The 8,832-nt window shown below is 54.1% G+C and overlaps 2 protein-coding genes, 1 long non-coding RNA gene and 1 other non-coding gene across 13 annotated transcripts; 2 read left to right on the forward strand and 2 right to left on the reverse strand.

Moving 5' to 3' along the window:
* Positions 1–6: 6 nt before the first annotated feature.
* JTB (jumping translocation breakpoint) lies at positions 7–1,790 on the forward strand (the record flags this gene model as incomplete). Its single annotated transcript, XM_006923666.3, has 5 exons — positions 7–32; positions 132–169; positions 348–430; positions 850–929; positions 1,303–1,790. Coding segments are annotated over 5 exons (384 nt in total), but the record flags the coding sequence as incomplete, so codon positions are not given.
* A 101-nt stretch (positions 1,791–1,891) lies between these two features.
* CREB3L4 (cAMP responsive element binding protein 3 like 4) lies at positions 1,892–8,826 on the reverse strand. Of its 10 annotated transcripts, none has more exons than XM_025040900.1 (13): positions 8,456–8,826; positions 7,882–7,981; positions 6,308–6,638; positions 5,761–6,220; positions 5,438–5,612; positions 4,956–5,202; positions 4,704–4,825; positions 3,186–3,278; positions 2,952–3,058; positions 2,761–2,829; positions 2,591–2,675; positions 2,328–2,424; positions 1,892–2,223 (listed from the first exon to the last, which is right to left on the reverse strand). In XM_025040900.1, exons 5-13 carry the CDS (start codon positions 5,609–5,611, stop codon positions 2,030–2,032), a joined length of 1,188 nt encoding a protein of 395 aa, XP_024896668.1. In that variant the 5' UTR covers position 5,612; positions 5,761–6,220; positions 6,308–6,638; positions 7,882–7,981; positions 8,456–8,826; the 3' UTR covers positions 1,892–2,029. The 10 variants fall into 10 exon arrangements, with proteins under 10 accessions (XP_024896668.1, XP_015453854.1, XP_024896666.1 ...); XM_015598368.2 differs by having other exon boundaries at positions 6,308–6,719; XM_025040898.1 differs by having other exon boundaries at positions 6,308–6,716; positions 7,882–8,826.
* LOC112472159 lies at positions 2,100–3,888 on the forward strand. The gene is made up of 3 exons (XR_003043570.1): positions 2,100–2,197; positions 2,778–3,071; positions 3,258–3,888. It is a non-coding gene; the product is annotated as an uncharacterized LOC112472159 (long non-coding RNA).
* Positions 7,402–7,504, reverse strand: LOC112472186. Its single transcript, XR_003043580.1, has one exon. It is a non-coding gene; the product is annotated as a U6 spliceosomal RNA (small nuclear RNA).
* Positions 8,827–8,832: the final 6 nt, after the last annotated feature.

The following is an 8,832-nucleotide window of genomic DNA, read 5'->3' on the forward strand; positions in this document are numbered from 1 at the left end:
TCTGCTGGGTGCGCTTTCGCCTTGCAGCTCTGGTAATTGGGGGACCCGGGGTCGGCCGGCCCTTGCCCCCGGGAACGGGGGGCTGCCCTGCTTTCTGGCTTCTGACTCTTGCCCCCTCTCCCCCTCACCAGCCAAGCCGAGGCCCCGGTGCGGGAGGACAAGCAGTCAGGTGGGTGGCGGTCTGCGTGTTTCGTTTTGTGTCGACACCCTCCTGTCCGCAGAGAGCACAGCCGAGAAGGGCGGCAGCACGTGGGACGGGGCGCGGAGGTGTGCTGGGGGGTCGGGCGGGCAGAACCTTTGGGAGGAATGGTTGCGAATGAGGTCCGGGGCTGGCGTTTATCTTTCAGTGAGCACCGCGAATTTGCCGTGCTGGCAGGTGGAAGAGTTCGTGGTGACAGAAGACTGTGCCCCGTGCTCTAATTTCCAGGCGGTGAGTATGGTTTTGTTTTTGTTTTTGTTTTTGTTTTTACTGTATCTTGCTAAGTATACCTTTGTGTTGTCTTTTCGTCTTTTTCTTTGCAGTCTATGTCCTGAACTTGTCTTCCCCCGAGAATACACCCTTTTCTTTTCAAGTTCATGGCAGCATTCAGCTAATAACCGTGCCCTGTTCATTTTTAATCCAGCCGGCTCTGGAGCCTGTCCCCGCCTCTCCTAGACTATGGCCCCTGAAGTATTCTTTCTAACACATGATCCCAGTCAAGCAACCACCACCTCCCCATCCTCATCAGCACTCTTGGTTAGTTCTGTGGCGTGACATCTCTGGGCCACAGCACCCGCTCTTTCTGAACGGCGGTTTCCGCCTGGCGCGGCCCCTCCGTAACAGGCTCTTGGGTCCTTTTCTCCTGGCAGAAAGCCAGCCCCGAGTGTGGCTCCACGGGGTATGTGCAGAAGATCACCTGCAGCTCCTCCAAGAGGAGTGAGTTCAGAAGGCAAGTGCTGTTTCTCTCCTGAAACCTCCTAGCTCGCCTCCTTGGCTCCCCTGACCTTGGGGAGATAGTCCCACCTCCTCCTCATGGTCTGGAGGGAGCAGGACCTAGTGGACGAGGAACCCAGGTCTCCGCCTCAGTGCTATGTCATTGGCCATGTTCTCTCGCCAGTGAGATTGGTTAATACCAGCTCTGCTGTCTCTCCAGAAAACAAATTCAGTGGTACCTTTGCGTGGCAGTTATGCACTGTACACTGTAAACACACTGGGAGACTGACTCTGGCTTCCTCTCTTCTCCTCGGATGGGTCTCGGTTGGGCTGGTCCAGGACAGCCTTTCTGGCCTTCCCTGGGAATAACTGTTTCTTCCCGCCCTCAGCTGCCGCTCAGCGCTGATGGAACAGCACTTATTCTGGAAGTTTGAAGGGGCCGTTGTGAGTGTGGCCTTGGTGTTTGCTTGCCTTGTCATCATTCGTCAGCGACAGCTGGACAGAAAAGCTCTAGAAAAGGTCCGGAAGCAAATCGAGTCTATATAGCTCCCTTCTACCCTTTTACATGGGTCTGAGACACAGAAAGTGGAATGGACTGATTGTGCCCCGGGTTTTTGGAACTTTGTGGTGGCATCTTCCTCGTCTGGATCATTAATGAGCAGAATAAAAAGAGCAAAGCAGTTTCCTTCCCTACTGTAACTTGGTTTGGGGGCAGGAAGTCATGGAGTAGAGGGGGACAGGGGTGGCTACATTAGGCCCGGTTTACCAAGTACCTGGGGTACGATTTCAGCCAAAAAGAAAAAAAGTTTATTTAAAACTCCCGGGGTATGATTTCAGCAAAAAAAAAAAAAAAAGGAAAGAAAAAATTTGTTTCTTAGCAAAAATTTGTTTCCCCTCAACCCTATCTGCAAAGAAGAAATAAAATCACAGATACATAAACGTGTTTGCGGTGGCCCCGACACGCACACCGGGCCTCTGGGCGCACACATCTAGAGCATCCTGAGGTGATTCAGACCCCCGAGGCCAAAGGACCCCGAGGAGGAATCCCAGGGGAAGCGGAGCCGCAGGGAGCCCTGGGCCCCTCCCCCGGCTAGGTGTGAGCGGGAAGTGCCCAGCTCACATCTCATCTGCGTGCACAGAGGTTCTGACGTGCCCACCGGGGCCTGTCTTCCCTCCCATCTTCTCCAGCAGTGTCCTTGTTGAGCCATTGGCACCCTTGGCCCCAGGGGGCCCCCCCAATCTGGACTCTGCCACTGGGGTCTCCTGATTCTCCATCATGTCCTTGTGAGTCAGGATATTCCTGGAAATCACTGTGGGGTGAAGGAAAGAGGGCAGTAGTAGGGCACTCGCTTAGGTGGGGGATCCTGGACCAGATGGGCCCTCCCTCCCACCCCTTCCCGGCCCTGCCCCTCACCTCCGCGAGGCTGGTAATCCTTTGGCCTGGCTTCTGGGAGACCTTGAAAGGGGCTGAGACTGGGCAGGATGATGAGAGCCAGGGAGAAAAGTAGGATCTGGGAGGAAGCAAGAAGATGCTTGGGCTATGGGGACAATGGAGCGGATCAGAGGGCAGAGTGCATAGAGGGGTCATGAGGGAAGATGGGTTCCGCCTGGGAGGGGGCGCGGGATGGAAGTGGCAGGTGGAGGAGGTGGGGGGAGTCGGGACTGGACTGCTGGTACCAGAACGCAGGTGCTGGTCTGGGCGGCTTTGTTGGAAGTCTGAGTCATAAGCATCTGCAGCTGGCGGAGCTGAGTCACCAGGGAGCTGGGGAAGGAGGATGGGAGCGTTGGGTCTGCTCAGGGGCGTGTGCAGCCCCCGCCCCCAGCCCACATGCGGTGCTTTCACTCACATGTTGTGCCTCTCCAGCTCCTGGACTTTCTTCTGTAGTTCCTGGTTCTGTACAGAACAGGCAGCCACCCTAGGGGGTGCGGAGAGGTGGCACGAGGTTCTGCCATCCCGCGTCCCTGGCCTGGCCCGCCTTGGTGAGGAAGCGGGCCCCAGGCTGGCCCGCAGGAAGCCAGAACCGGGAGCCCAACACACCTGCTCTCCAGTCCATCGATATACTCCTTCTTCCGCCGCCGACTGTCCTGGGCCGACTGCTTGTTCCGGATTTTCCTCCGGACCTTCTTGAGGACCCTCTCCTCTGCCTGGGGGCCCAGAGTGTGTCAGCCCCGGGCCCCTAACCCCGCCTTCTCCCACTTCCCAGAGATCCTGGCCCCTCAGAGGCCACGGAGGGGCCGCCGGGTTGGGATGCCATCTGGGGAAGCGCGTTACCTTGGTGAGGGGCAGGTGAGAGGGCAGGGAGACCCCTTCCTGCCCCAGCAGACGCTTCTCCTCATCCGTCAGGAACAAGGCTTGACAGGACAGCTGGCGGGGGACAGAAGATGCGCGGGAAGAGGGTCATCCCGTTTCCAGCACCCAGGTGCTCCCCCACAGGCCTTCTAGAGAGTGGGTCCCGTGTGCACTGAGGGGTACCTGACCAGGGCATGAGGTGAGGGCAGGGACCTGGATTCAGGCTCTGGGTCATGCCACTGGGGCCTCTGGAGGCCGAGAGGGGAGAGAGGAACTGGTTTTGTCATCTCCTTTGTCCAGACTCTGGACCTCAGCACCCTGAGCAAGCTAGAGAGGGCCCGTTCTGTCCCGCACGTCCCTGAACCTCAGGGGTATCTGGAGGGACGTGGAGTAACTCGCTAAGGTACGGTTTGCTAATCTCGCAGCAGGCAATGGTTCACTTTGAGCCATTTCTTTTGTTTGCAGAGCGTAGTATCCAGTCACCTGTCACCCACAGCAAGCCACCTGGGACAGTGTCTCATTCTCCCTGAGGGCAACCAGACTGATCAACTTCTCCTATGAAAATATGTGGGGAGGACAGAAAAGTGTCGTGTTCCCGTCAGCTGAGTGACTTGCCTTTCTAATGGTGCTTTTTGGAAGATTTGTTTCACTCGTGACTTCAGAAGAATTTGCTTTTGATTTTGCCTCCTGATAGTCTTAGGCTTTTAACTAAACCATCTCTTCTGTCTCTGCTTTCCCCCGTGCTGTGACGATTTGGTGGAACTGTGAAAGGGTGTCCCTCCCAACCCACCTAATCAAAATCCCTGACAATGAGGCCTAGAGGGTTTTGGTTAAAAACCAGATTTTCCAGTGTTTGCAATGCACACTGGAGTGTAGAGGCATCAGACTCTGTAAGGCCCCTCAGCCCAAGATTCTAAGGTGCGAGGCTCGCTTCTGGTCCCAGCTTCAACCACAGATTTGCAGGGAGGCTATTTGCACACGAGGAGTTCTGTCCGGGACAAGGGGACAGTTCCCCTCATCACCACCACTGGAGGAACCAGCCCAGCCAGCCTGGGGAAGGCGTCTGACACGCTACTCGCTGCCGCAGGCAATGGGTGCCTATTGGACAGTTATTCCAGTGGAAATAACTGCTTCTCTTAACACCCTGTGCCCAGTAACCAGTTGGATTCCCAGGCAGCCTGTCCCATTTCCATGTCCTGACCAGAGGCTGAGACAATGGCCCTGGCTGGGCAAACGACACACAGGTCCAGGCTTTCTCCTGAGCCCCATCCCCAGATTCCCTCACCCCACTTTCTCTGAGTACCTTACCACCAAGGGCAGTGTCCCCTTTGTCCTTTACTGTTCTTAAATTGCCCATGTCTCTCTGGCCTTCTGGCCTGAGGCCACAAAACTTATTAGGGCAGAGACAGTTCGCCATGTTTTCTCCTCCACTGCCCCCATCCGTGTGGGTACATACGTGTGTATCAGGGAGGACTGCGGCCGGCCAACTCCAAGACTCACCAGGGTGGAAGGAGGCACTGGGCTAACAGCGCCAGCTGGGGGCAGGAGGTGGACACGGGCGTCAAGGGGCAGCTCGCTGACCACGCAGGCATCGGGCACCATAAATGGGGGGCTCCACTGATCTGACGGAGACACAGGTGGCTGGGAGAAGAGATGGAGGGTGCACGCCACGGGCTGGGGAAAGCCCCTTCGCCCTGGAGCTAGGGCTGGGTCTGAAGGGCCATTGTCCCCTTCCCACAGAACACAACTGACCTAGCTGGATAGAGATGAGCCCTACGGCTGGCCTGGCTTCCCCTTGCATCCTCTCCAGGGCCCCTGCCTCATAGATGACCTCGTAGAGGGCAGGGGAACTGGGTGCCTTGGGGGCAGGTGGACTGTCTGGGCGACCAGGGTCCTCGGAGAGTCCACTGTCACTGCCAGGAGATGCTTCCGAGCAGTACACTTCATTGGGGTCAATGCAAAGCTTCGGGAGATCTTCAGGCTCACTCTCCTGAAGGCCCTACATTAGAAGAGGGTGTGCGTACGGGGAGGAATTCTGCACGTCCTTCCGACATCGCGCCCCGGTCCTGGAGCTTCGGTTTCATTACCATGGGCCCTTGGACGTGGGGATAGGTACAGTTTATGTCTATTTTAGGGGCACTGTCTTCAGACCACTCTCCAAGTGTAGGCTGAAGCCGCTTGGGCTTCTTATCAGAGCGGGGTCTCAACCCACCCCACTTCCATGCATCACTCACACGGCCACGGCCCCCCGTGGACTCCCAGCCTTGCAGCCCCTGTTCTTGCAGCCTGGTCACTGGGGCCTCTGGAGGTGGACAGTGGAGTCCCAGCTCCAGAAAGGATCCTGTTGAGAAGACATCCTCTGGGGGCTCCAGCCACACATCCAGAAGGTCGGGGGTTCCGAAATCCATCCTGCAGGGAGGCAGGTGTTGCGGGGGAGTTGCAGGAAGATGATGGCTGCCCCCAGTGCACGCGCACGCGCACACACACGCACACAGCTCCTGGGGTCCTCTCACTCCCTCTTCCATTATCCCCCTTCCTCACCTGCACAGCCCCTCACCTGTCACCCGGAGATGTCGCCTAGGGCCTTATCTCTGCGGTTCAGGCGAACAGGCCCCCGGGGTATTACCTGTTCCGAGGAGCCCAGCCCTGCCAAGCCAGCCAGCCGAGCCCGCTGACCGCCCCAAACACTACACCTTTTCTTCCCTCCAGGATCTTGCATCCTGGACCTGCCCAGCCAAACCCCGCCCCCGGCCTTGCACTAGGAAAGTGGGTTGCACCTAGCCGGGAGCCGCCGTAGGGGCGCTGAATCTGGAAGCAGGGAGTTAAAAGGCTGAGCATCCAGATTCGAGGAAAACAGACAGCCTCGCCCCTTCTGCCTCAGTTTCTCCTAACGAAAGCAGAGCTTCCTGAGGGTTTGGTGTCTCCTCAGGGAAGGACAGAGATGGCTGGGACTGGAGCACAGGACGCTGGAGTGCCTGTGCTCCGGCCATCAATTTCACGAAAGTGAGACCGTAACCCTGTGGAAAACAAAGGGAAAACGTCGGCAGGACTGCGGGAGATTGACGGAGGCGCTCCCACCCCCAACGTGGGGGCGCTCTGCCCACCTTCGAGTCTGATTGGAAGCTGAAGACGTAGCTGTTTTGACGGGCAGGGCATTGAGCCAATGGAGTTACCCTCTCGAGGCCGGCTCCGCTGTAACTGGCCAGAATAAGCTGTCCCAGAAAGAGCGAGCCAATGGAGCCGGGGCACTGATTTACTCCGCGGTGATTGGCTTCCGCGGGACCAGAGGGCGGGCAAGAGCCCGAGACGAATTGCAGAGAAGGGGAAAAAGTTCCGAGAGTGCGGGTAGTAGCAATTCGGTTCCGTTTCGCTTGCCATGTGACTCGGAAGCTCAGGTTATTACTCAGGCGGGAAGTAAATAACCTGTTGACCCGACTGAAGTGACAGAATTTTGACTCAGCAGGCAGAAAGTTGAGCAATCTCGGGGTGTCCAAATCCGTAATCTGCGTTATGCTACTGATGAAGGACAGCAGTTATCCATACACACTCACAGCACTGTTAACTAACGGAGGGACGAGGATCTGGAAACCCTCAAGACGCTACAAAATTGGGTTTTGGTGGTTTGGTGTGGGAATTTGCCTTGTTTGCGTATTATCACCACAGTATGTGTCCTGTATTTGTATAGTTTACAAAAATGTTTTCATAAACTTCGTTCTCTCTTTCAATCCACAAGAGCTCTGAGGTAAACAGGCCAGGTAACATTTTACTAATTTTACCGAAGAGGAGACAAAGATCCATGACTAGAATGTAGCAATCGAAACTCAGGATTTTTTTATTTTTATTTTTTGCTTTGGTCTAATGACCGATGACCCTGGAATTCACTTTAAATAAAATAATGAAGCTATACTGATACAGGTATGATTTTCATCTGCCTGCCTCCCCAACAGTACTTCAGATAAGGGGTAGCTGGGTGAATGAAGCAGAAAAGGTTGGGGTGTGGATCTGGAATTCAAACCGGTATTCTCGCGAAAATTTAAATGGGCTGAGGGTAAAGACAGGAACAGGATCTAGTACTTACTGAGTATTATGTGTTCAGGCATTTTCATATTACTCATGAAATTCTCATAGCAACTCAGCTGGCAGAGAAGTAACTTTCTCAAAATTACTCTGTAAGTAGCTGAACCAAGAATTTTTTTTTTTTAATATGGAACGCTTCACGAATTTGCATGTCATCCTTGCACAGGGCCATGCTAACCTCTGTTTCGTTCCAATTTTAGTACATGTGCTGGCGAAGCGAGCACTGAACCAAGATTTAGATGCCCGAGCCCACATGCTCTGCACTATACTAAGCTACCTTGCTGGAGCTTTCTCCAATTTCCCAACTCTGTCTTTTCTGCTCATCTCCCTGCATCTTGCTCAGGTAGTGAAAAAGACAAAGCAGACTTCCTAGATTGATGCAGAGACCTAAGGAAAGCAGAGCCATCCTTGCTTAGATTTTTCCTAGAGCAAGAAAGGTTTCAAAGGGCTTCCTTGAGGCTGCATGTGCAGAGGCGATTGAATAGAAAATATACTCAGCTTCCATAATGTTAGAACCGGAAGGAAACTCTCGTATCATCTGCTAATCTACCTTCCCTCTTCCACCCGAATTACCAAGCTCCCAGGAAGGAAAATGACTTACCTAAGATCACACGCCAAATTAAGGTAGAGCTGGCATTAGTTCCCAGACATCCTGGCTCCCAGTTCACAGTTCCTTGTTAATGTTACTAATTATCAATAATCTTGAAAATACAATTCGTCACAAACCATAGCATGCATAATCCCTTAAATAATCTGGAGTTGCCTCTAACAGTAATTTTTCTTTTAATCAAGAGCTTGGAGCGGCAATAATTATTATTACATGCCAGGCACCAGTACTCATTTCACGTACATCCTGATCTCAGCGTTCTTTGTGATTGTTTTCTCCTTAGACTACCTCCCTCAAGAAGTCCTCACATTCCCCCTTTTCTCAAGGAAGTTGCTGGCCTTCGTTTCCAGAGCCTTAACAGAGGCATCGCTGTCCTTCTTTAGGCGAACAGGCCATTTTACCTTTGCAAAAGGGTAGGCTGACTGACCCTCCTTCTTTACCTTCCTCTTTTGTACCCTCCCCTCCCATGAGGCTAGAAGAGGATTCTGATAACACGGGGTTGTTACACTGCATGCGGCCCAAGAGAATCCAAGTTAAGGAAACAGCGAAGGTCCCGCGTTGAAAATACCTTGGCACATTCGAGGAACAGAAAACAGAAAGGAGGTCAGCATGGCTGGAGAGAGAGGAGTTGAAGAATTCGAGATGAGTTTGGAGAGAACCCAGGCCAGATGTCCGAGGCACAGTAAGGATGGTAAGTTGGAGTGTGCTGGGAGCTTTTCACTGAGGGCGGAGCTTCGGCAACCCGTGAGCTGGGTCCCACCCCTTCTGTACCCATTCCGAGAAAGCTGAAGGCCGCACAGAAGTTAGCTCAGGCCATTGGCAGTCAGGAAGGGATGATTTTCGAGAAATGCCCTCTTTTTGCTATTCTTTTCCAATCTGCCTTGTCTCTTTTTCTCTCTTGTGGGTGCTGAGGAAGGAAGCCGAGCACGGAAGCCAGTCCTAAGC

This window comes from Pteropus alecto, unplaced genomic scaffold (assembly GCF_000325575.1).
Source record: "Pteropus alecto unplaced genomic scaffold, ASM32557v1 scaffold49, whole genome shotgun sequence".
NCBI lineage: Eukaryota > Metazoa > Chordata > Mammalia > Chiroptera > Pteropodidae > Pteropus > Pteropus alecto.

Bases quoted from the DNA above. Each gene is read 5' to 3' on its own strand.
- CREB3L4 (XM_015598373.2), bottom strand. From the start codon at position 5,611: ATGGATTTCGGAACCCCCGACCTTCTGGATGTGTGGCTGGAGCCCCCA. The intron at 4,826-4,955 runs GTCAGTTGTGTT...TGTCTCCGTCAG, and splicing joins GCTCATCTCTATCCAGCTAG to ATCAGTGGAGCCCCCCATTT. The intron at 3,059-3,185 runs GTAACGCGCTTC...CTGGGCCCCCAG, and splicing joins CTCACCTGCCCCTCACCAAG to GCAGAGGAGAGGGTCCTCAA.